General features: G+C 37.7%; 1 protein-coding gene across 11 annotated transcripts in view; it reads right to left on the reverse strand.

Annotated features, from left to right (window-relative positions):
- Positions 1-27,868, reverse strand: part of LOC574558 (ras GTPase-activating protein nGAP) — a 99,948-nt gene that overhangs the window by 48,063 nt on the left and 24,017 nt on the right. For 4 of the 11 annotated variants that reach the window (XM_030997766.1, XM_030997777.1, XM_030997768.1 and 1 more), the window contains one exon: positions 11,547-11,665. In XM_030997766.1, coding sequence (XP_030853626.1) covers positions 11,547-11,665 — 119 coding nt within the window. The other 7 variants (XM_030997776.1, XM_030997775.1, XM_030997774.1 and 4 more) reach the window with 6 other exon arrangements.

Genomic DNA, 27,868 nt, shown 5'->3' on the forward strand with positions numbered 1-27,868 from the left:
AGACAATATCTCAAGCTCAAATTGTTGAGGCTAATGGAAAAGCATCTATGCCTACTGACTGACTGATGGAATCCTTAGGTGAGTAACCATCCGTGGGTAGTGTTTTCTGGTGGAAGTCCAATACTTTCATGTAAAATGTTGTATATGACATCATAACACAAGGTCAAGCAGTTGGGGATGCCTTAATTGCCCGGATTCCCATATGGAGCATAAATTTGAGTAAGAATAACCTTGTCTAGAATATTCATATGCCATTCCTTGAAAGCTAAAAAAGACCGTTTCAGCCATTATAGAGAGCAGAGTAATTCCTATTAATGTTGAAGACATTGGAGACATAATAAAACATGTTTATTGACCTACCCGACACTACAGACTACCATCACATTTCTAACACAAGGTGATGAAATTTTGTTTACCACGAAAAACAATATCACAGACAAACTTCTTTTTCTTCATCTTATAACCAGCTATTTTCAGAAAAATTAAAGAAAATATTTCAAATTTCTGTATTTATAAGCTGTGAGGCGGACTCTTTTGCAACATGAAACCTCAATTAACGTCACAGGGGTGAAAAACAATATAGTTCCGGTAGACAACACCCCAAAGGTGGTGAACTGAAACGGCTGACAGCCAGAGACTGTCACTACGATTAAATGTTTATGGAATTTTATTTAAATGTAAAAGTAGAGTCTGTTCCTTAAAATAAGTGGACAACAAATTTATAAATAGTGATTGCCTTCCTTTAATCCTAACTAATCATAAAATAAGCCATTTGCCAACTTCCTGCAATATAAGTACAAGCATAAGCATTGACCTGGGGTGATATGAAAGTACATGCCCTTCTGTGCTTGGAAGATCTGTAACATTAGCGTGTTTGACCTCATGCCCATCCCTAACATGTTTCCATCTACCCTTACATTTCTTGAAACTTGACCAGGACTTGTTTATGGAGATGGTCGATTATGTAACATTCTAGCTTGGGTTACAGACAAACGATAGACAATACCATCCTTTTAAGAACTACAAGGCCATGGAACTTGTGTTAAATGATACGAGGTGATGCTCGTCAGCCTTTGACCAGACAAATTTGGGATATAGCTTGTAATTCATTACATGAGGTTTATAAGAGTATTCATTCTTTTTCATCAATTTGAGATGGCAAAAGCATTGACATCAAATATTGTTACCTATTCTTACTTTGCATTATCATATATACCAAAACATTAGATTGATGAGTACCCCTTATATTCACCATAGAGTGCACTTTTTTCATTCCAAATAATAATGTGTGCTTACGGATACAAGCATTCACAAAATTATTTGTACCGGGTATCCTGTGTAAAGGGTGGTTAATTCAGACAAAATACCTTGTCTAAGGTATACGCACATGGCAGGAAATATAACTAGATCAACCCATGACACTACTGTTTCTCAGTGCATTACCTTATTATAGATATATACAGCATTGTAACTGACTTTTGCTTTATATTTGCATCAAGATTTTTTGGGAAAAGATATCAATCAACTGATAATATTTCAGTGTACTACTTGCAAGGTGACTATTGCGTAATTCTTCCCATAGACACAACACAATGGTCAAACCTGGTTTAGCGATCACCTGTCAACAAAGACCACATTTGTTTGTTTCTCATTGAAACATGTAGTAAAGGAACCAGTCTGTAAAGACCAATTTTCTTGTCTTCCTTGGGTGTTCTTTATAAACAGGTTTCACTGTACCTCACTGCTATCAAACCCTAAACCTAACTCCAAACTAAATTTCATTGATGCAACCCAAGACTGGACCCATATCTTTTAGAGTAAAATGTCACTGAAGCATATGTTAGATCATGGACCTACTAAAAATGGTCAGATCCTCTCCGATAAATCTCCTCAGATATTAACCTACGACCGCCTTTTTGGCAATTACCCCTCCTTCAACCCCTCCTTGCAATCCCTCTTTGCAACTCTTGGTCAAATCCAATTTCTGGCTGGCGGTGTTACTAGTGTCTCTAGTCTACCTCACTCCAAACTGCTGATTCACTAACGCAATTCACAGTCAGGTATAAATGGTTAGTCACCACGTTAAAACATTCAAGAATTAATACCAGTTCAGACTGAAGGAAATATGTAACAACGTTGTATAAAGAAACGTTGCATAAAGAAACATTGTATAAAGAAACGTTGTATAAAGAAACGTTGCATAAAGAAACGTTGCATAAAGAAACGTTGTATAAAGAAACGTTGTATAAAGAAATGTTGCATAAAAAAAGCCTTGTATAAAGAAACGTTGTATAAAGAATATTGTAAAAAGAAACATTGTATAAAGAATCATTGTCGGACTAAAATAAAGCAACATCATAATAAAGAAGAGGTCAATTAGCATAACAGCTGGCCAGTCATCACTGCGAGCTAATGATAAGCTATGCCCAGTTATACCGTTTTTGTATGATAAGACGTTCAGACTTAAGCAGGCCCTGTGTTTCATCGAGTTTTGTTCGAGACGAGGCTCAAAAATGCGTTTCGCGATATACTACATTTCATTACAGGAACTTTCTTTATACAATATTGAGACTAGGTAAAAGCAATGACTTATCGTATATACAATGAAATCAGGTAGTCTGAATGAAGGGTTAATCACTGCTCACATTGGTGGAGACAAGATCGAGAGAAAACAAATCTTGACTCACTTCTAGAAATGGTCTGCAGGGAAAAGTCATGAAATATACATTTAATTTAACCTCAATTTTGTCACCAAATCTAATGAAGCAAAGGAATGCCCCTCGAGGTGCAATCTGGAATATATGAAATTGGATTTTGATGAAGGATTATTCTAAAGACCTGTTAGCTTGTACATAATTTTAGTAAGGCTCACCCATTTTTTAATATAAAACCCACAATTTGTTTTAAAAATCTAGAGCAAACTAAAAGAAGTTATAAATTGCTGGGCCTGTAAACTTTCCTTTTCTTCCTCCAAGTAGATCATTAATCAATGAGAGTATACAAATAATTGTTATCCCTTGCCAGGATCTATTTTTTTTTAAAGAAACCAAATGTGTGTACATGACAGGTTATAATGAATGTCTCATCAAGGCATTAATTTGTTTCAAATATAGAATCTTTTATGAAAGATTAATATTATAATCTCTAACTAGTTAAATCAAATTAGTTCTTAATTACCATTGTGTGTGTTTATGGAGTTGCCTTTAAACATACTCAAGAGCAATTAGTATAATTTATGAAGGAACACCACATTGTCATGTTTAAACTACTACTAACAGAAAATTTGAATGAAAGCAGACACAAAACAAAAAAGTTTATCTATTACTCAATAAGGTCTTTTCTTTTTAGAGGGCCTTATCATAAAGGTTGTATTGCCCTTTCACAAACATCTATCTTGTTTGTGTGTTTAATACACATGACATAAAACTATTCTTAATGAGTGATAATTAATGAAGGAGCTATCTTAAATCGTATTAGTTAAATAAAGCTTATAACAGATGAAGGGGGTCAGACATGGCATTTCCTTGGCTGCCTACAAGGCTGTAGAGATATAGGGATAAGATTATCTTATCTTGGGGAAACTCCCATGACAGCAAGCACCAAGTGATAATTGAGATAATGACTTGGGATTAATATCTGTCAATGTTAGATTTGTGGCTCCAATCAATAGAGTTCTTTATTGCTCATTTCTTTGAATTAATAATTATGCTTTATTGTTTTATTTTATTTGACTTTACCCTACTTTTCATAAACACTAAAGAACATACAAAGTGTACTATCAACAGAAAAGTAGTAGAATTGTTCACCAAAAATATTCTAGAAAGTAAGAATACCAGATAAAAGCCTTTAAAAGGTTCACACATAATCAAGTTATTAGCATTACGGAAATTAACAAGTAAATCATAATCTTTCACAAGTTGCTCTCCAGAATAAGAATTGTGATTCAAATAAAAACTTATAATTTAGATGAATAGATATGTATGAATAACAGACTTTTACAAATACATTAAACTTTTTTAGAAATATTCATTTTTTACATCTTGTTCTAAATAAAAGTTGTGATACAAATTTAAGATGTTAAAAACTTACCTAACATGCATAGATATTAGAGAAAACATTTTCATTGTAGTTTGTAGAACAATCCAAGAGAACAAAGTATTGTGAATGGTGTTATCAATCCTGAATTCCTTTGAAGAAACAGCTGAGCCGATGAAAGAATGTTTGGTATGTGACTGACCCGACCAAGTTCAAGCTACGGAACCAATTCTTCGGTTCTTCTTCAAACAATCACAGACTAATCCTCGATTGAGATCCATAATTGCCGAAAATGACTGGGAGAAGTCCCGCCGAGAGGTTTTGAATCGGGAACAAGTCCATATTTGGGGAGAGCAAGCGGAGGAGAGAGGAGTGAGTGAAGGGAGAGCGTGGCTCTTCAAGTAGGCAGGTAGTAAACTAATTTGTTTCAACGAGGGTGCTAGGCAGACCCTGTAAGGGTGACGGCAGGGGGGCACAAATTAGCACGACAGGCTTGCGCCCAAATGATCTTAACTCCTTTCCTCAATTCGATAGCTGCAGTTGGTGCTTCGCTCACTGCGGAGGGAGAGCAGTTGCGGGTTGTTGAGTCGTTACATTGGAAATATTGTTGCTGGTAGTGATAGACTTGAGTGCCAGACTTTTGATGTAAAATATGGACAGCTGTCGAATGTGTGCTTAAGGGGATCTCTCAAAATACTCTTTTCATAACATTTTGAGTTCAAACCAAATTAAGGAGGAGGTTACTTGAAGTGCTAACGTATCAAATTTAATGTTTGATTTATATCATACAAGTGGCCTATTTTAAGGTGGATTAAGTAAATGCTGTCTTGCAGATTCATAATAAAATACACAATCCAGTTTTTTCACTTAGAGAGAGAGAGAGAGAGAGAGAGAGAGAGAGAGAGAGAGAGAGATGGAGGTGGGGGAGGGGGCTGGACAGGAAAGTTAAGTTTCTTTGTGACAGAATTAGTGTGTTTTTAAAGATCCGTTATTCTAGGTAAGATGAAATTCCATACAGGGAGTTTTGTTTTGCCTTAGGTTACAAAGCAACACAAGTCAAGAAGAAGAAATTGTTTTTCCTCTAACAGAAACAATGGTGTTAACTAAACACAGGACATGATAGCACAAACCCCTCTTCTTTTAAATACTTTGTTTGACAGCTTTGTTTTCTAGCTGACTATCTAAAGGATGCAACTTGACAGCCAAACAGCAACAACAACATTTCCTGTGATAATGGGATCCACAAAGAAAGGATATTGTTTCTTTTTTTAACGCAAATCTCCATTGCTTTCTCTATTTCTTGTTTTGTTGTCTTTTTCCCAATTTTCTCATGCCTCCAAGTAATTGATTAATTAAAGTGTACCAAAACTTCTTTCAAGACCTTTTAGAACGAAACATTCAAAATTTCGACCATTTTTATCTGTAAATTTGAAAAGAAAAAAAACCTTTGGTATTCCTCTCAAATTTCAACATGAAAGATTTAAAATAAGTTAACTTAGCAAGTGACTAGCAACTCTGTTAGTTACATATATATATGTGGTTTTTTCCTTCAATTTTGTTCATGAGATTGTGGGTTCAAACCCTGCACTGGTGCTATGTCAATGCATTTTATTCTAGCTGTCTCCCTCAACCCTGGTGTACAAAATGGTTGCCGGTGGGACTTACTGCCTGAATGCTGCGAGAGCAAACTCATCTTCTGAGAGTCAGAAGAATGTTAACTATTCATAAAATAAGTTCTGTCAGTGTGCTTCTTGTTTTCTACGCACAATACAGGAGTTTCACTCTATACAAAAGTAAAAGTTCTAATGATATGAACTTGCTTAATACCAGTTACCTCTGACCTAATTTTATAAGCAGTTTACAAAACTTTACGATGCTATGAAACAGGACCATTGTTGCTCAAGTGTTTTTGTGTCTATGCTCAGTTTCGATCTCTTTCATCTTTGAAATTGAATACGGTTTGAATTGTCTGCTGAGCGCTAGATGGGCATTAACTTCTGTACTTGACTTTACATTGAGTTAATGCCCTATTGGCTGTCAGAAGACAAGTTAATGCGCTTGTAAAATCAACACCAGATGTGAAACAGTGCCACTGATCATACTGATGATCTGTTACAATGAACCAAGTAACAAGATCATTCAATCGTTGATTAGGTAATGAACTGCACATTTAGACCCAATTGACATTTTGATATTAATCCTGTTTGTTTCCCTTGGAGAGGCGTTTGCACACTGTTTGATGTGCGGTTAAGCCTTCTTCCCATAAACATATTGGAATTAAAAAAAAATTAAAAATATGATTAAACAATGATAAGAGCAATAATTTGGAAATTCAATGTGACATCTACCGTGGCCCCTTGAAAAACATAAAGATAGAAAGATAAATCAACTCCATTGACAATGACAGTGTTACAATGATAAATATCAAGATCATTTACAGATCATCAACAAGGCTATCCAGTCAGGTAGTACAATGTGAATACCCATGAAGAAATATAATTCAATCAGAATAATGTTCTATGCCTGCAATAAAGCAGTTACATTTGATACGGTACTGCTAATGACAATATTTGATCCTTAGCAACGGTATCGCAGGCAGCTCCAAAATATGTTTCATAAAAGAGGCTTTCTGAAGATCCAAGTATGAACAGAGGCAGCGGTCTACAATACATGTATGAACAGAGGCCTTGGATACCTTGATCTACACCGCCTCTCTCAAATGATAGTGATTCAATGCTAATCTAAAATGACAAACAATCGCACCCCTGGTACAATTCAACCTCTGGACTTCTACCCTGGACCAATAACTTATGGAGAGTTGGTTTGAATTGAAACATTTCTTAAGTTAAACCATGTGAATCTTCATGTAATAATAATAATAATAATAATCTATAATAATAATACGCTAAGGCTCCGCGGGGGGCGCGACGTCTCGGCGAGCCTTTGTATTCTATTGTTTTTTAATGAGATCGCCGACCCAAGTTGGTGCGGCTATCTCCTCCTGAACCCTCCCCTCGGGGTACCCGTGCCCGGTGCCATCGTCCGCGGGAGAGTCTACTCTAGCGAATTGGCTATACTCCGCCCGAGGTCCTCCTCCGTGTCGACGTCCAGGGCGAAAACAGACGCGACATGCATAATGCAGGATATGCGTGACGACGTACAGAGACACCTCATGGATATTCAACATGACATCCGTAGACACACGACCGATGACCATCCACTCACATTAAGTTGCGTATTAAATGCACTATGCACAGGGTCGGGCACAAGCCACAGAGATACACACGAAGCTTCCCGTCCACGTCCAAACTTAGAGACCTATTTCCATCATTATTGCCGCGATTTGTATATAGTTTTCGTGAATGTAGGTATGAAATGAAAGCTTATTTTGTGATTATTACGGCAATGTATACTAAAATTTGATTATCATTTTCTAAAGGAAAGTTTTCCCAAGAAAACCATTGGACTGACAGTTCCGTCGCAAGCTGCCTTCAGTCAACACAAAGTGCAGTGCTGATGTGTAGTGTGTGTGAGTTGCGATGAGCTTGCAGTAAGCTCCAACACCGCGCACCGTAGGCGTCCGACGCCTGCGGCGCCGGTGTTGAGCTTAAGGAGTTACGCTGCAGTGTGTGTGAGTTCACCTAAGCTTGAGTCGAAGAGATTTGACACTTTGAAATTGTTATCTGTTGGTTTGCATCATTATTGCCGCGATTTTAATATAGTTTCGTGAATAGATTTACGAAACCTGAGCTTAGAATTAGTAAAAGTATTACTAATGTCTACGTTTTTAAACGACTGTCAGAATTTCTTGTGAAAATTTTACTTTGAAAAATGATTATCGAAATTAATGGTCAGAAATATTCACAATCTAGGTTCTATTATGTTAAAGTTCTTGCATCAAATCAATGCATGAAAACTTAGTTATTGAACTAGAAAAATGTTTTGTTTTTTTAAATAGGCAATTATGAAGAAGGAAACCTGAAACCCTGAGTTGAGTGTATATTTGTTTCAAGGGGCCATAAACCCCCAAAAGCTCGGGGGTTACGTTCTTCAAAGTTGGGGGGGGGGGGGGGGAGATCAGATCGCAGCGAGTTGAGTGTATATACAATATAGGCGTGGGGTCCACGGGTTTCAAGGGGCCATAAACCCCCGAAAGCTCGGGGTTTTAGGCGTTTAATTAGGGTCAGATGAGCATATTTTTAATACTTTATTTGTGACACTCGGGGTCACTAATTGGCGAGGGGTCAATACGTAGAGTTGCGTAGTGTTGCTACCAACTACGCTGGCCTACGTTACTATATGCTGAGGGACAGAAAGGGGTACGCAAGATGAACGAAAACAAGTCAACATGTTTAATTTTTTTCGCGTACTTTCAGCGTAGAAACTTGACGCAGAAAGTACGCCTTTTTACGCAACACTATGCTACCCTACGCCAGATCGTCAAAGCAGTAAAAGCTTTCCACACAGTAAGCAACCATATAAGCAAACCTGTACTCCAGCCTACGCATAACCTACGCAGGGACTATTTTCCCATTAATACGCAGCCTAATTTCTGCGTAGTCGGTACGCCACACTACGGAACTCTACGCAGTTCCAGTGGCTTAAAGAATAACTACCGGTACAGTTGGATCGTTTTTTTTTTTTTTTATATAAGGCCAAATTTAAAAAAAAACATGTTTAGCGTCCTGTTTTTTCTGAAAAATGGGAAGGAGGAGGCCCCTTTTTTTTTTTTTCTTTCAAAATGGCTGCTCCGTACATTTTCCCTGACATTCAGGCTTTTTTTCAAGATGGCAGCCGACAATTTTTTTCTTTTCTTTTTTAAGATCAGAAATACATTTTAGCAGTGCTTTTCATGTTTTTTTTCTTTAAAAAAAAAAAAAAAAAATCAAAAAAAAAAAAAAAAAAATTAAAAAAAAAAAAAAAAAAAATAGGAGAGGCGGCCCCCAGAAAGGAAGCGGGTGGGGACGCTGTTTTTTTTCTATCAAAAAATTCAAAAAAAAAAAAAATTCAAAAAAATTTCAAAAAAAAAAAAATAGGAGGCGGCCCCCAAAAAGGAAGCGGGCGGGGAAGCTGTTTAAAAAAAAAAAAAAAATATAGGAGGTGGCCCCCAAAAAGGAAGCGGGCGGGGACGCTAAACATGTATATTTTTTTAATGGCCTGAATGGCAAATAAAGTTCTTGGTGGTTTTAATTTAGACAGTCTCTATATATCTATTTACACCCCCCGCCCCCCTCTAGAATCCCGCGGATTTCCGCGGGTCCTGCTAGTAATAATAATAATAGCCTAATAGTCCACTCCAAATTTTATTAAACCGAAACGGAAATTCTTTTTGCCCAATTGATCGTGAGCCCGGCAGCCACTGAGCAGCGCCAGATCGATGTTGCTCTATCCCTTAGTGTTGAACGCCAAACAAGGTAGCAACAACTCCCATCTTTTAACGTCTTTTGGTATGACGCGGCCGGGGTTCGAACCCACGACCTCCCGGTTGTGAGGCGGACGCTCTACTGACTGAGCCAACACTCCGGTAATAATACATTAGACAGATAAAATCATGAAGGTTTCAAGATATACATGCCTTTGAAAGCCGGAAGGGCAATAGAAGTTTGAACAGTTTGGTGTCTTAGAAACAAACATTTCATGATCCATGTTATGATCATGTTGCATTACAAGAGGAAAACTCAACCATGATTTTTTACAGATAAAGATATCCGCTGAGAGCAAGAAGGACATTACTTCATTTCAGAGGATACAATTCAACACTTCATGTCTCTCAGAGTATGAGAGCCAGAAGGATGTTAGCTCTGTGTTATAGGATATGAGTTAACACATTTATGGCTCTATGTAATCATATAATATTGACTGGTGAAAGCAAAAAGGGCATTAAGTTCATGTTAAAGGATATGAGTTAACACATTTACGGATCACAGGCTATCAAAACCACGGACATCCTTATATGTCATTGGTGTTTTCCTTTGATTCTTTGTTATCATGGTAACAAAATAATCTATCTCCACTGAAACAATGTGGAATTGATTATGATCTCATGTTCAAAACAATAAACATTCGTGACTTCTTCATCCTGAGGACTTATTACAAAACAAACATTTCCAAAGAAATATTCCATTCTTTAAGGCCTCTTTCTAATTCAGAAAACCATGGGCAGATTTAAGCAATCATGATGGAAATGCTGTAAAAGGAGAATAAATAAAAATCATATTTGTTCTCAATTATATTTTGAGTTCTAAATGCCTCGAAGCATGCCAGGTTTCCCTTTGGGCTGTCTTGGTTAGAGCTGTTACAAGGCTATAGGCATTTCCCAAATTTCGTCAAAATTTACATGAGAGTATGCTTCACAAGTCATGTCCTCTGCTGAGAGATTGAAGGAAGGAGCTACGTCAACTTCCACAAAAAATTAAAGGTAAAGACCAGCTATGGTCATGCGATTGCATTGTGAAAGAAACGTTGTGGAATCGCTCAGAAAAGGTTGATCATCTAGCATCTAGCATCTGCAAGGTTCTGGAATCATCAAAATGATAGCAAATTTGGCCCATTCTTCGTAAAGTTACAAGCACTATACACAGAAAGATGTATATGGGACTACCCTATATCTCTCACAGACCATGAGAGAAACAAATTTACCAAATATATGAATTAGTAGGCTGTTTCCCGGCAAATTTGTTATCATCATGTATTAGTCAAAACATATTCTTTCACATGTTTGGTAATGAGAGCTTCCATTTCATTTTTTGAAATTGGGGCGTTTCCAATACTGGTCTTTACCTTTAACATCCTTCTGCCTCTCAACAGCCTACATGCTTCTCTTTAAACCTGGAATGGTATCAAGCTAATATACACCAAGAAAGAAGTACAACGTAACTTTGTTATTGACAGGAGAGTGGAGCAAAATGTTCTTGAAACAACCCAAAAAAGACGCATGGGACAGTCTACCCTTTTCAGTCCTACAAACCAGGAGGCCCAATGGGTCAGTGGTAGAGCATTGGTCCCGGGTTTTGAAACCAAGTTGATGTGCTAGTGCCCTTTGGTAAGGCATTAATCCTCATTACCAAGTTCCTCGGAAAGGACTTAAAGCTATCAGTCACCCGATTGTTTACTTACACATGCTTTCTTAGCAGTCAGGCAAAACAAACCAACAAACTAGATCTACATTCCACTGATCCAAATCAATTGGTCCTAATTTTTGTTAAACATGTACTGTACATAATTGTGTAACGTCCATTGGCACGATGAAACTCACTAGGGAAAAGGACCGGTTGATATACAGTAGTCAATGCGAATGAAAACTTTAAAAAATGTCCCACTGGCCTGAATCATAGGACCAATGGATGTAGGACCAATGGACATAGGACCACCGGACGTTGGACCAGCGAACTTATAGGAACAATGGATGTAGGACTGATGGATAAAGGACCAATGGATGAAGGACCAATGGATGTAGGACCAGCGGGGAGGGGGACCAGTGAGACATACTAATTTCCTCATGAGATACATACCTTCCACATTCCTCTATATCTTCCTTTGTAGGTCTGAAGGGTTGCTGACGTGGTGGTTCTACAAATTTACCTACGCTCTTTGTCCGCTTCAGAGCCTTTTTCATACGATTCGGGATACCCTGTAATGGAGAGAAACAAAATGGGCAAATGTAAAATAAAAATCTCTAAACCATTAAAATTATGTAAATATATGATGCTTTATAAATGATATAAATATCAATGTCATCCTTAACATATAGGTAAATCTGAAATGACACCGTAAAGGGGAAGTCCACCCTGATGTTAAGTTGATTTTAATACAAGCAGAAAAGTGATATGTCTCTATGCGCTTCCAAAGGACTTTGGATATTGTATGTAACATATTGTGTTTCTTGATAATGCACTTTACAATATTTCTTCTGGTGTGAAAGCACCCAAAGTAAAAAATTTCTTGTAAATTAGCTCTTATGAGTTCTTTATACAATTTTCTCTCCTGTGTGAATGAAACCCATAGCCAAAGATGTGTAATTCCTAGCTGTGAGTTGGCTCTCATGTCCCCTGGTAACTGAGCTTCATCCATTATTTGCTCTCATAAAAAATGCAACAGATTCAAGTGCATTGCTTGGCCAAGGGCAGATCAGATGTAATAGGACACAGAGGTGCTGTAGGGGAACATATGCTTGGCAAATATGGTGCCGACGGGTTGGTTTCTATGTCAGTTCAATCATTCAAATAATTCAAGTACAACGGTTTGGAAATTCCAAAGCCCTTTAAAGATACATAAGCTATTATATTAGGTTATTTCTGCTGACAATTATGACTCTGATACACATAACTTCAATCAATATAATAATATTCATAAATAAAGAACTATTTTGCAAGTGTTGTCATTACCACCATCTCTATCACCACTACCTTCGTCATTATCATCACCACCACCATCATCATCATCATTATCTTCATCAACATCATCATCATCATCATCTTCATCATCATCATCATCTTCATCATTATTATCATCATCATCATCATCATCATCTCCATCATCATCATTATCATCATCATCATCATCATCATCATCATCACCATCATCATCATCATCATCATCATCATCATCATCATCACCATCACCATCACCATCACCATCACCATCATCATCATCACCATCATCATCACCATCACCATCACCATCACCGTCATAATCACAATTAGCCACTATAGCCATGAATGATCAATAATCTGTTATCAATACCACCACTACATTATAATGACCATCTTTTATGTACACTGTACTGATCATTCAACTTTCTGTGCCACAAAAGAACACAACAATGTCAGACTACGCATTTACATGTACCAAGATATCAAGAGATTTGTACCAATCTTGAAAACATTAATATACTCAAATGGAGTAAAGATTACAAAGGACTAAAGATTGTGCAAAGAGAATACAAGTTGTGGGTTTGTCCAAGGAGTTCTTACTCCTTGGTTGTCTAAACACAGCCAGTGCGCCTGCTTGCTGGCTGTGGCATTACATTGATTTATTACAGCAATAATAGAGCTTTGTTTCCAAACAACTTTTGTCTCATGTTCGATTCCCTGTCTGCTTTATAGCCCTCATTTCAAAAGTACACTTCAAAATGATGTCATAAATCAAGATATTTCTTGTTTTGAAAGGGTATTGATTTCTCATCACCCTTTGTTCTGGAGCCAGACAATTATTCAAAATGTCACAGAAGTGTCCCGGAAGTGTCATCAAAAGAATATAGCATTAGGAAAATAAAGTAGTATGATATGTGTGTATTAGTTCTACTCTGTGATGAGGTTTATACATGTGTATGATATTATTATATTCAACTATAATATAAAATATAATGCACTGAAATTTGAAGATTATCTACAATGTATATAATTATTCCACATTTATATATAGTGTTACATCAGGTTTAATAATTAAAAAAAAAAAAAAAATAGAACAGATTGAAATTTGTAAAAATTTACTGAATTCCACATGAATGTGTTAACAATATGTTGACCAGACTGTATAGATTTCCATCTTGATTTTCAGATTGATAATGATATAACTTTCACACACTTGAATGCCTCATGCTTGATTCACTCACATACCATACAAAGCCTATAGGCGTACTCTAAAACATGGGAGACCATACACACCTGCCATTAGAATAGCACATAAACCCTGACAATACATTAGTCATTCCAAATAATTATATGAAAAATTAATGACCTGTGAAACTGAAAGTGCAATCAATATAAGAATAGTGAACAAGAAAACTTACCACATAGGAATCATCCTTACTTCCTTGCCTAATCGGATACATCTTGGAATTTTTCCAAGAGACTAATTTTCTGACACAGCTGGTATGTTTGTTCACACCCTTTTAAAATAAGCTAACAATGTATCGAGCTCTAGATCCAATGTTCATCAAATTTGCCTCAAATTTTTCCAAAGAGAATAATTTTCTGACACAGCCGCTGTAATGTTGTACTCACGCAACTGTAAATAACGTTACAATGTATTAAGTAGTAGATTCCATGTACATGAAATTGGCCTCGCCTACGCACAGGCTAAAGGCCACATTGTGTCTAATTATTAAACAATATGGCCTAGCTTCGATGGGAATCACAATTCAGGCAGTATGGGACATCCGGTAGAACATTCTCGCTAGTCATACATGTCACGTTTTGCTTCAAGAACCCGACGACACCTGACATCTTGAATGCTAGAAGAATCGAGCAAGATGGTTTGTTGGCAAGACTCGCTTGCATCAACCTCGAAAGTACTACCACCTTGCTAGGGGAAGAGGGAAAACAAAAACGACGTTGTGTTTTTAATGTCATTAAAGAGCGTCAGAACGTTTCATCATGACAAGCGAAGTTAGACGAACCATGCAGTAACATCCACAACAAAACTGATGACATTTCAGAACGAAGGATCTTTTCGCAAAGGTTTTTTGTGGCTGATTGATGACGAAATGATTAATAATTCAGGCCTTTCTGCGATCACTGTACTTTGGAGTTATAAAGGTGTAGCTTCACTAGCTTGTGTGCCAGCTGCTGACTAGACTTTCTTCAAGACTAGGTCACCAAAAAATCTAGTTTTTAAATACTATTTAAAATCCGTATCAGATGAAGTAATTCAACAACAGTATTGACAACACCTGTAAGGCAGTCTTTCCTCTTACAATGTTTTATTTTCTTCTCTATCTTCTGCACAAGAACTTCTCGTTATGATAATTCAATTGAACGACTGGAAACTTCATCAAATTCATCTACGCCATGAACCTAATCCTCCTTTAATCTTCCGCATAACAAAGTATCAGAATAATGGATGAATGATGGTAGAGAATAAGGCAACCCTCAAGCAGACTCTCCGAATGATATACAGGAATCATCAACAAATGAATTCTAATAACTCATATCTCTGGTCTTGACTTCTGTCTGCACCAACTCTCCCACATATGTCTCTGTCAAATGCTAGATCCCTGTATGCAATACATACATGTAGCTACAGTTGGTACACACAATTTTAGCTTGTAGGTATATAGTTAGCTTGGCTGCTGCTGCTCTAAATCTGTTCTTAAATTCAGGAAAACCCTCTGGTTTTTATGACTTATAACAGGATGCATTGATAGCTACTGGGTTCCAAAAACTTGGTCAATTAGCCTTTGTATCTGTGAATTCCTGCAAAGCACAACACAAACGGTTCCTGTTGTTGGTTTTTGAGGCGTAGGTGTCCTTTTTAGGGTCATATTGTTCGTCCAAGTGATGTAATATAATAACTATTTAGGGGAAAAATCTCACGAGGGGGTCAAGCTGAACTGAACTTTTTGCAAATATAAGCTTCAAAGTAACTGGACTTTCTTGTAATGACAGGGGCTCAGCCTTTAGATGGAGCAGGAGGGACGTTACTGTATTAAATGCTACTTGAGGTGCTGTAAAATGATTTTCAGCAGGGGGGGGGGGGGGGCTGGGGGTGAGAACAATTAGCAAAGTGCCCATGGGCCCATCATGGGCATTAGCTTGCTTGAGAACAAAATGGGGTTAATTGACCCCCCCCCCCCCGCCCCTTACATGCCACAGACACAGAGACTATATGTGGCATAAATACAAGGGAGGGGGGGGGGGGTGTTGCTATATTAAATGTGTCGCAACTCCAGTTCCTGGAAATGAGCAAAGTGTGTGCCCACTAATGCACAGTTTGATAAATACCTTACACCCCCCCCCCCTTTCATAAGCCACATGCACTTTGAGTCGTAGATGTATGTGTCACTAGTTTAAATCAGATGGGGTGAGGGACTTGATCTATAAACAAAAAAGATATATCAAATGTATGTATCCCACATTACAGGGGGTAGCCCCCACATTACAGGGGGTAGCCCCCACATCCCATGGCTACGCCCATCATCCATTCTCATATCCTGACATAGTGTCACTTGACATCACTTCCTTTCTTTCTTGGGCTTAGTCCAGGAAGTGGTTTCTTCCATTCCCTGCATCCGTGGAGAACCAGTGGCCATGATGGTTTGGATCATGATCAACTAGGAGTCCAAGAGAAATCAAATATCATCCTCTCTATTCCATGCTCAAATAATTACATTGCTTTAGAATTTAAAGCCAAGTCATTGAATAAAATTTGTATGATCCTCACACAGGCTAGATATGGAAGAAATACCTATTCACATAAAAAAAATTGACAAAATTTGTGTTTCAGGTTCAGATTCATAGAAACAGACACAAATATCAACCTGACTTATCCTGCAAATCCTTGACAAGTTCACAGACTTTCATTAAATCTCTATAACAAATTGTATACCGAGAGCATTGAGGGCGGTATAAATCAATTGATACGAGTCACAAGGACTTCTGGTCCTCAAGAAACAAAATAAGTATTCAGGAATTATACTTGAAACCATCCACCATATATCACACGAGACATAACATATCCAAAGTAAAGTCATTATCATGGCATCAGTATATAGCTCATTTAGGTCTGCACTTACAGTTCTATGCTCATGCTGTTTTTTGACATTACTGTAAATAATACTTTTGTTTAAGAGAGGTTTTTTTTTCTTCTTCAATCAGCTACAGAAAGTTAAGATTTCCATGTATGTTTAATTATTTCTTTTCTGCAGAGCTATTCTAGAGCTTCTCAGAGCAAGATCTATATTTGACTGGAATCACTGGATGTTGTTGGGTTTGATTTCAATGCCATGTGACATTCATGCCACTCTCAGTTCTCCCTTGCTACAGTCTTTATCAAGACTTCAAAACAAAGTTCAAGTCTGCAAACAAGAAGACTAGAAAGAAGGGATCATAAAGAGGAGAAGCCCAACATCTGTGGCCATCAAATTTACGACACGACAGCCGGTCCATGGCAGAGCGAAACCCAATTGTCTGTCAGATATCCTTGCAGGTTGACAAACGCCATTGTACGTGCGTGGGACTGCACACACATGACATGTCTCTTTATTGGGTAACCCATCACATCAGCATCTTGCTCGTTCCCATTCAGAAATTAATTACAATCTGGCCATATACCGGTCCCTAATGAGATAATTCAACACGCTCACTGTATTTGTGTTCATTAGGGGGATGCATGCAGCGATGCAAAAAGTATGGAATTTATCCTTGGACAGGCAATAAATGTACAACTTTGGTACATTTTTCTGAGCTTCAGTATACAATAAGTCAACCAAATAGCCAATGGAAAAATTTTATGTAGTTTTATCAATGAAACAGAATATGTTGTGTTATAAAAAGTGGAGATTGTTTATTGCATAACAACTACAAATTTTACAATGTAGTTGTTATTTACGATTCCTTTAAACAGTAGCAAATTTATAGTAATTGGAAATTTGGTTTAAAAATATACTTATATTTCCTGTAGGTATATAATCGTCTTTTTAATCGAACTACACTTACATTATCATACCAATATCAGAATACATTACAATTTTAAAGGAATAGGCCCCAGAGCAGAGCAGGCTTACCTAAAGAAGTCAATGTATAATTGACCAGCAGAATCAAGGCTTTGTATAAACTGTACTATAGATAGTATACTTACAACATGAATAGGGTGGTGTATTCATTATTCAAGACAGAAATCAATTATAGAGCTTTCACGACCTTGCAAAATCGATGGCAATTGGAATAATGTAAATGAGTGTTTTATGAGGCCACATATCAGAATATATGCTTGTCTACCCAAATTAAAGGCACAGATTATTGGTGTAAGTATACATTCAGATAACTTCCCTGTGAAAAATACTTTTTGTACATTAATCACATATATATTCACTAATACTCCATCCGAGTCAGAAGGCAAGTGCATATACAGTTTTATTCTAAATCATTCAATTGTCCAATTGTGTTCTACCTTTCCCCAGCCTGCTTCTCTGATTGTTCTGCTTTCTTTGTGAGTATTTTGATATTGAGGGTGGATTCCCTGTAAGCACTTTCACTGGGCTATCCTTCTGGGATATCCATATTAGAAATGGTCATATTTGACTGGGGACAAGTCTATGTCCTATTAATATATTTCTTTATTCATTTCTCACTTGTATCGTCCAGAGTTTCTGCTTTCTAGAGACCCTTTCATGCTTTCCAGGGCTAAATTCTTATTAGCTTATTCATTTTTCACTGGTCAACTTTATGGAGAGGATAAACAAATTCAACCTCCTACTACAAAGGAAGATAAGTGAGGCATACTTGAGGTATATATCCACAAACCATAGAAAACACTCGAACGAATCAAGTGGATTTGGATCACTGACAGTCAAATTGAATGCCGAAGGTTAAAGAATACTTAAAAGTGCTTGTAAACATTTCCTCGTAACTCTGAAGGTTACATACCAATTAAAAAGAAAGATTGATCTCAACAACAAATAACACACCTCGACTGAAAGAAATTAGTATCTTGAATGCCTATCATGTCAAACCTAACAATAAGGGGAGGTTAATGGATGACCTTAAATGATTTATATGGATGGCTATAAACTTCAAATGGCAATATCATGTTCTGGTAATTACTTTGCATCTAAAATATCAAACAAAAAATGCTACACTGAATCTAAAACTGTGATCCAAAGTAATAGAAAGGTTGTTTGGAGCAATGAGATGTGAACAATATAAGGCATTACAAAATCATGCTGGATAGGAAATGAATGCAACACCAGCCCCAATCGGCCAACACAGATGCATATATCCTCTTTACAGCCAGAAGGGCGTCAACTCCCTATCAAATCGTCCTTGTTTTCACGAAGTGACGGTAGTGAGGAAAATCGTAACGCAAAGTGAATGCAATTTTTTTTCACTACCGTCACTTCGTGAAAACAGCGACGAAATGAGTTAACGCCTTTCTGGCTCCACACAGATGATATTTAATATCACTACAGCTCAACAAATAGGGTCCTCATTAATTGGATTTTCAATTATGTCTTCTTCATACTCAAGCTAAAGTATCATACACCTTGAATCAAATTGAAGTGATTCATTCACTGGACTCTAAATCCAACCAACCACAAATTTCCTTTGGCAAGATATTAAATCCACATTTGCCGCTCTCCACCCAGGTGTAAATGGAAACCTGGTTACTATTTGGGTTATGATAATTGCAGGGTCGTCAGGAAGAACACCATCTATGCTGCTGCTGCTGATGATGATGTTGATTATTAGCACTATTATTATTATTATCAAGTGTAACATATCATTCACATGCCACAAGTCATTAATATCCAGTATAAATTTGATTGGTTGATTAGTTGTGATCATCCCCAGACAGGTCTCTTTAGACTAGCGAGACACTTCCATGCTATCACAAGAACAGGAGAAAGGTCAGAGGTGTTTTCATGGGTGTTTGTACTAAGGATAAAGACTGATCCCCAATCTATATTTGCCATTATAATGTTTGCTTGCTCCGTTAGTCCCATGTGTGTCTAATCATGCTGTACCCTTGTAAGACTACAAGCTTGCTTCTGGGGCAACAATACAACAGGAGAGTGCTAATGTATCGTCTGATAGTGGGGAATAACAAGGGGGCCAAACTACCGCCAAGTAAGGACGAAGTATTGATGGACAAAATACCAGAATAACACCATTAAAGAAGAAAAGAATTCAAGATAATAAGTATGAGATGAGCACATTAATTAATAATACAATTGCCTGCTTTAATACAAATAGTAGGCACATATATCAGTTATTAAGACATACATGTATGCAGCTTGACTTTAAAAAGAAAAAAATCTCACTTTTCATTTCTGAAAGGGCATACACCTGTACTAACGAGCAAAATATTTTCTTTTGGAGAAGTAGGAGTCCAATTTTTTTTTAAATGCTGATATGTAAGTTCTATTTCATATTTATGAAATCTAGATGGGAAAATTAATTTCTTGTATTCATCATAGATGAGCTATGCGACTTTGATAATTTTTGGACAAATAGTGTATCATACAGAAAAAGTGAAGGAAATATCATTAATAATACTTGCAACTCCACAGCCTCAGCTCAAGTACTTTCCAGGACACTTTAGTGAATGGTTTTGAGAGCGAAACCCCATACTTGTACACATGGCATTGTAATAGTAACTATCACTCGGCGAAATGAGAGACCAGCTCGGGCTTTAATCAATGCTGTAGTTGAGCTCCTCAGTAACATGAGATAATTACCAAGAGAGATGGAGAAATGAAAGGGAGGATGTTGAGGCAAGAATGGGAAAGAGAGGGAGAGAGAAGGGGGGGGGGGGTGGGACTTGGGAGATAAAGAAAGTAGCAGAAACAAATAGGCTACAGAGTGTGAGAAAGGTGTAGGCCTACACTGGCTACAGAGAAGGAGCTTGTAAGAATAGGAAGAAGGGAAAGAGATGGATGGGATACTGGATAGCCGAACTATATAGTGAAATGTGGACTGAGAGGGAGAGACAGAGACTGAGAGACAGACACCTAGAGAGACAGAAACTGAGAAAGGAAAAGAAAGAGAGATATATGTAGAGATGTAGGAGAAAGGGAGAGACAGACAGACAGACAGAGAGACAGAGAGACAGACAAAGAAATAGAGAGAGACAGACAGAGACAGAGAAATAGAGAGACAGACAGAGACAGAGAAATAGAGAGACAGACAGAGACAGAGAAATAGAGGGACAGACAGAGAAAGAGAGAGAGACATACAGACAGACAGGGAGAGACATAGAGAGACATACACAGAGAGAGACAGAGAGAGAAGCAAATTAGGATGTGAAAGTGATACAGAGTAATAATTTATATCTTGAGAATAGCAGGCTGTCTGCTCTTGTGAGATTGATACCCCTTCAGCATGCCTATACTACCCTATGTACTAGGAAATGGATGTCACTCACGAACCCAAAGATCACTAGGTTACCAGGAAAGGTGCTGCATTGAATATCATGCATCTTCACCTTGAATTGATCTTTGAAAATCAAGGTCCATTCAGTGGATATTTCATACAATTTATCAACGTTATAACAAAGCAGTCCTCACTGAAAACTCAAGAAAAAAGTTTCGTCACCAACTACACAAAGTAACCAATATCATCTACACAGACTTAGACCAGGTACCTTTGTAACATGTCACTGCTTTATGTTGATGTTGTACAATAGTGCTGAAATCAAGGAGGTTCAAAGTCCTAGAACATTTATGAACATTCATCATGATTCCCTTTATTTAGCTGCATTCATGGTGAATCTCTTTGAATATGGTAAGCAAGAGTCTGCTGAGACTGAGCCAGAAGGGCATTAGCTCATGTTACTGTGCATAGATAATTAGATATCGTTCTGACTCTCAGTAGTCTTGGTAGATGATAAATCGTCTGACTCCAGGCATTATAACACATAGTTAACACCCATCTGGCTCTGACCAGATGATGTATTTATTTATACTTCCACAAGGCACTCTAGAAGTAAACAAGCTCATAAAAGTTATGGAAATGACCTCATCTCATCAACACACTGATTAAAAATAAAACAAGACAACATTTGTTTTATCATCTGCCTGGTGCTAGAAACTAGTCACCTTCATATTGATGCATTATTGCATTTATATCATTTCAATCAAGTAATAAAGTCACTTTTGGCTCCGAACAGATAATTATGATCATAATGTCTGCTGGGAAATAGAATCTAGCATTACAGGGAAATCCAACCTTGCGAGCAAACTGGTTTCTGTTTATTAGCTTCATTAGATTGGATTGTCGTTTTAATAGAGCAATGACTCTCTATTCAAACAAATGAGTGAACTTGTTTATGAGCACTAGGGCAGACTAGGTTTGAAATTTGGTTGGGGAATTCTGACGCGACCAGTCATTTCAACTATAGAGTTTGACGCGATTGACAAACTCTTATAAAGCTAAAATAATAGACCAGACTCATGTGTGGGGAAAACTCCCCAAACTCCCCATGGCCAGTCTGCCTCTGCCAATCACACGATACAATACATACACATCATGCAGCATTTTCTAATACCTTTTTTTGAACTGCCTCCTCAAAGCAGACGGAGTAAGATGTGGATGTTTAGTGAGGTGAGTGTCTCGGTGACCATCATTTACATGAGTCATACATCACAATACATCCATGAGACGTCATACACTTATATCTCTCTTTGTTGTACACTCAAGAGAGTCAATTAATTCTAGGAGGCGTATTTCAGGCTATTCCTATGTTGCAAACGCAGAATAATCTGTCTTGTCCATAACATTACATGTCACGCATTCTGTAGATGATGAATAAATAGTAATGGTTCAAGATATTCAAAGATTCAAAACAGCGTAGTGTTCCTTGAAAGTACTCTGATGATTAACTTGCCTTCGAAGCTGCTCTATGTATTCAAGGAAAATTATCATTGGTACATTTCTAGTCCTGATAAAATGATATTTGAGCTTAGCCAGTTAACATGGTTCATGTATACCAGTGCAATCTCTTTTGCATGAACTGTTACATTCAGTCTAATAATAGAACACAAGGACTTATTTACCAGGTTAGCAGGTCTGCAAGCACTTTGCAATTGCAATCCAGAAAGCAGCCCAAGGCACGATCGGTAAGTTAGTTCTCTTAATTAGTATTACTTCATCATGTTTATATTCCCACCTGCTTCCTAGTACTAGTAGTACTGGTACATGGAAAGTTTCCTTCAAAATCTTGCTCTGTATTCCACTTCACTCAGCTCAGCTCACTTCAGCTCAGTTAATAAGATTCCATCTTGTGCAATAATTCCAGATATTCCTTGAATATTCTAATCATTTGAATCTGCATGTCAACATGGTTCAGACATCGCAAGCTATATCATGTCCAGCAAAGACACTACATTTCGGCAAGAAGTGGTTCCATCATCTGATAAATACCACTAGAAGACAGGATACCGGAGGTATTGCCGATGCAATCCCAACCCAATTCTACTGGTATCCTACACCGGTATCAACTTCTCCAGCTTCCTTCCTTTGCTACCAACACCAAGGAGTAAATCAGCTCAGGATAAAGAGAGAGAGAGAGAGAAAGTGCCTGGAGCAATCTTCCATTGGCTGATGCATACACTGGTACTGGTGTGAAAACAAAAGTGAGCTTGCTCCACAGTCATTCCAATCAAATAATCGTAGGTAATTATGACCTATGGTGAATAAACAAATATTTTCCAGTACCTCCAGCTATAGAACACAAGAGCATCACTAGGCCAGTACGACCATTCTATGTATTGTCCATTCCGCAATCAACCGCCTACAGTTCCATGCTAATTCGTCTACCAGAACATCAAAGCCTTGTCCTTGCTAGCTGTACAAATCCATGTAGAGAATGGTATCTTCCAGTCTACCTATATATACCAGTCTATCTGTGTGTACGCCCCAGTACCACACACACAATAACATGCAGAGGAGTTGTATTTCCAAAGTCAGATTGGTAGGCCATTCAACTGAAATGGAATGCCTCTGCTGTATGGGTGCCCAGTGCTAGTCTGTGCTCATCAGACACACATTGTAGCATATTCCATTTCTGACTCCAGTTTTGTTGTTTATATAGACTTACCCCGCTTTCACACAGGGGTACATTTCTGTAAAGCTGATTAGTTTAAAGAGCTTTAAACTAATCAGCTTTACGTATGATATCATTCATACACGTACAAATTTTGGTGCTGTCATTACAAGATTCACTGCTATAAGTGGCAGGGTGTATATCAGACAGATTGGCGCCCGGTCTTAGCTCCGCCCAGTTAGGGACGTATATCCGTTCACACACAAAATGTATCGTATCTGCAGCCTGCTCTGACCGGTATTTAGATCGTGAGTATGAACATTGTATATTTGGATGTTCACAGTCTGGGAAAATTTACTTTAAAGCTGTTAAGTTAAAGAGCTTTAAACTAAACAGCTTTAGATACAATGAATTTTACCCCTGTGTGAAAAGGCTGTTAGAGCCTTTATACAGGGTGATTCTATGGTATATTTTCGATTGGTTTCCCAGATACTGAAGTGTGCTCATATATTGAACATAATTAACATTGTTAAACTACTGTTCTTGATATTTCGTCTGTTCGAAGCCAGAATGGCATTACCTCACATACTCTAATAATGGGTTAATGCCCTCCTGGCTCTGAACAGACAGTCTAATGTGATCCCAGCTAGCCATGGTACTATTGGTAGGGCTATCTATCAACTTGATACAATCAGCAGATATGTACACTTACTATTATTTTGTTGATGTAGTCAGCAACATGGAATACAACATACCTTGAATATGACCTACAATCCTACATACATTTAATGAACATGGAATCAGATAAAAACCTGCATCAAATCACTCAAAAAGAATAAATAATTATCCACTTCTGACCAGGGAGTTGTGAGTTTAAACAAATGTATCATAAGCACGCAGGGATCAAGGCCTAGACACTAGACTGCATGCTGCCTTGTTGATTCAAGCCATGTCAACATCATGTCAAATCTCAACAACATATTGGACTCTGCTGTTCAAAGTACACGGACTAGCTGACGTCCACTGTCTGTCAATAAATTTGCATGTATAATCTCAAGTAATTTATGAGATCTAGCTTGTCCAATTAAAAGTGTAGAAGGCGTTAATTATCTTTAGGCTAGGCTAGGCTATATCCCTACCATTTAAACATCTTCTCTATGACACACTGAAACTACAAAGATGATTAATAATACTTAAAAAATTAGGCCTCCTACTTAAATTATATTTCTGCAGGTACTTTTGAGGCTAATTTAAAACATTGCTTGACACATAGACATAGGGCTATATTTTTTCACAGATCTAAGTCGGTTTTCTTTTGTTTGTGTGCTTGTTTTATTTTTTGCCTGATTGTTTGTTTCATTCGACAAGCTAAAAGCAGCCCTTTCTATTAATATTCTACTATCCTGCAAAAAAGAAAGCTATTTCATACAGCCTAACATAGTCTAAACCTGCTCTACAGTCCCATAGATGATGGTGAATTGTCCTTATAAACAAGGTATGAATTGTGAGACTATCTTACTCCCTTGATGACAGAGGAACTACCAACCCATAATGGCCCTAGTGGGATTAAGGGGAGGCATAACAACAATAACAACAACAATAACATACTGTCCTCATTTGAGGAAGGTTGTGACCTCTACTGGGAATGCACATGACCATGGGGTAAAGAGATTCAATAGGAGTTGGGGAGAGAGGGTGGATGTGGGAGGGGGAAGTGGGAGGGAGAATAAAGGGGAGACGGGAGAGGGAAGGAGAAAGAGGAGAAGGAGATGGGGAAGGAAAGAGAGGGAGAGAGAGAGAAAGAGAAAGAGAAAGAGAGCTGATAGAGATGGGGAAGGAGAGAGAGAGAGAGAGAGAGAGAGAGAGAGAGAGAGAGAGAGAGAGAGAGGGAATGATAGAGATGGGGAAGGGATGGAGGGAGGGAGAGGGAGAAAGACAGAGAAGGAAAGAGAGAATGATAAGAGATGGGGTTGGGATGAAGAAAGGGATGAAGGATGGAAGGAGAGAGAGAGAGAGAAAGAGTGATAGAAATGGGAAAGGGATGAAGCAAAGGATAGATGGAAGGAGAGACAGAGAGAGAAAATGATAGAGATGGGAAAGGGATGGAGGGGGAGAAAGAGAAAGAGAGTGAGGATGGTATATAGAGAAACATTCAGAAAGATATAGAAATGAGAGAATGTAGAAAAGAGCAGAAACAGGGAGGTTGAAAGGTTGTCACAATCCTTTCAAGATCAACCCTAAGTTTGATCTTATTTTCTCATCACCGCTGAGGGGGTATCTGGAAAGATGCTGCTGTCAACAAATGATTACTAACATCTCACAAACATGACCCCATTCTCACTCACTTCTATGGGCCAGTCTACGCTAGACCGATTACTAGACTACTCCAGATCGCGATGTGGTCTTCTGGATCTGTTCAAAGGTACACTTCGTTCCTTGGACGGTCACCATTAGACCACTCTATTAACGTAGACTGGTCTAGCGTAGACCTGTCCAGGAAGTGGGTGAGAATGGGGTCCTAGTATACCTTGAGGGGTATAAACAAGCCACATGCAAACAATTTTGTCTGGAATCTTTTAAGGATATCATATTCACCGCTTTCTTCTTCTTCTTTTTTTACCTTTTCACCCCACAGTCAAATCCAAGAACATATACCATCGCCCACACTGTTTCCATAACTCAGAATCTGAAAAATCAATAATGCTGGCTTTCTATTTACTGAGAATTTGGGGGGGGGGGGATGAATCATCAACATTCTTGTTTTTTCCAGTTATAAACTTGAAAACTTCTTTCCCCCTTGTTTAATTACACCTTATTTTATACAAACAGGATGCATAATAGCAACATATATCTTGCTTAGTTTTCCAGGAAGAGAGATTTGGTGAGTAATGTGGGAAACATACATAAAGCAGTATGTCAGGGGAGACTAAAAAAGGATAAGAGTTTTGTATAGATAACTCACAACGTCACAACACAATTGTTAGGCCTACAAAACTGCTAGTTTCTAAAATACAATGTAGAGAAAGAAACATAAATGAGAAGATAGATGGGAGCGATTCATGCACATATTATAATACACCAATGCTCTGAAAAAGAGGGGGGAAAGGGGGGGAAGGGAAAGAGAAATAGAGAAAGAGAGGGAGGGAAAAGGGGAAGGAAAGGCAGAGTAGGAATGAGAGGAAGAGACATAAGGGGAACTAAGAGAGGGAAGGAAAGGAAGAGAGAGAGGAAGGAGTGAGTGAGTGAATGAGGAAGTGAGAGACAGACAGAGGAGGAAGAGAGAGAGAGAGACAGAGAGAGAGAAAAACAAGACAGAGAGAGAGAGAAAGGGGATAAATGAAAAAGAGAAAGGTGAGTGGAACAATGAAAAGTAGGATAAAGTGGATTTAGGAAAACAAATTTGTAAGAGATAATCCAGATCAAGAATGTTAGAATACGAGAACTAAATGACAGATTTTAAAGGGCAATGTAACCCGTGTAATAAGTTCATTTGAATGGGAGCAGAAAATGAGAGAAACAGAATGGCAAAAGTTTGAAATAAATTGGACCGGTAAAAAGAAAGTTATGAATGTTTGAAATATGAGATCACTATAGTTATGCAAATCTGAAATTGGCAATTTTGTCAGAGGATTGTGACATAGTGATGGACAACTCTCCCATTTGTTGTGTACAAATATATCACTAATTTCTGTTTTTCTCCCTAGTACCTAATGGGTAAGTTGTCTGCCACTACATCAGAGACATTACCTATTCAGCCAATTTGAAGAGCCGATACCTTTAGTGGTTGCACCTTCCAAAAATTCATTACATTCTCATTTTTTGTCAAATTTCACCTGTACCATTCTTTGGTTTTTCTTTTTTTTTTCTTCAGTAGTTTGTTCTCAAGGTTGGCCTTTGAGGTGTTAGTTTTATCTGAATGCTTCACTACAAATCTCATTGTACCGTATTCAGCTTGAAAACAAGGTATTTCAAGCTCGACTGCATTTCATGCTAAAGTGTTGTTGACTTGAAGCCAAAGAGCAAAGTTTGAATGTGAGGGAGGCACTATTTATGATAAATGTGAAAGAGAGAACAAATTTAAGAACTAGACACTCATTAATTTAAATATTCAGAACATACAGCTTATCAAAACTATTAGTATATTCATAGACCTATAATAGTTATCTAATCTGAACAGAACAGACAAAATGCGATGAAAGTCCCATGAAATGCAGGTAACCATTTATATGAAAAACAAAAAAGACAGATTGCCTGACATAAATTTCTTGCGAGTATTCATTTCAGTGACGGAAATGATAGAGTATGTGTAAAGAAATCTTCATCATATCATAACAATAATAATGTATTTCTA

The sequence above is a fragment of the Strongylocentrotus purpuratus genome, unplaced genomic scaffold (assembly GCF_000002235.5).
Source record: "Strongylocentrotus purpuratus isolate Spur 01 unplaced genomic scaffold, Spur_5.0 spur5_scaffold_4, whole genome shotgun sequence".
Lineage (NCBI taxonomy): Eukaryota > Metazoa > Echinodermata > Echinoidea > Camarodonta > Strongylocentrotidae > Strongylocentrotus > Strongylocentrotus purpuratus.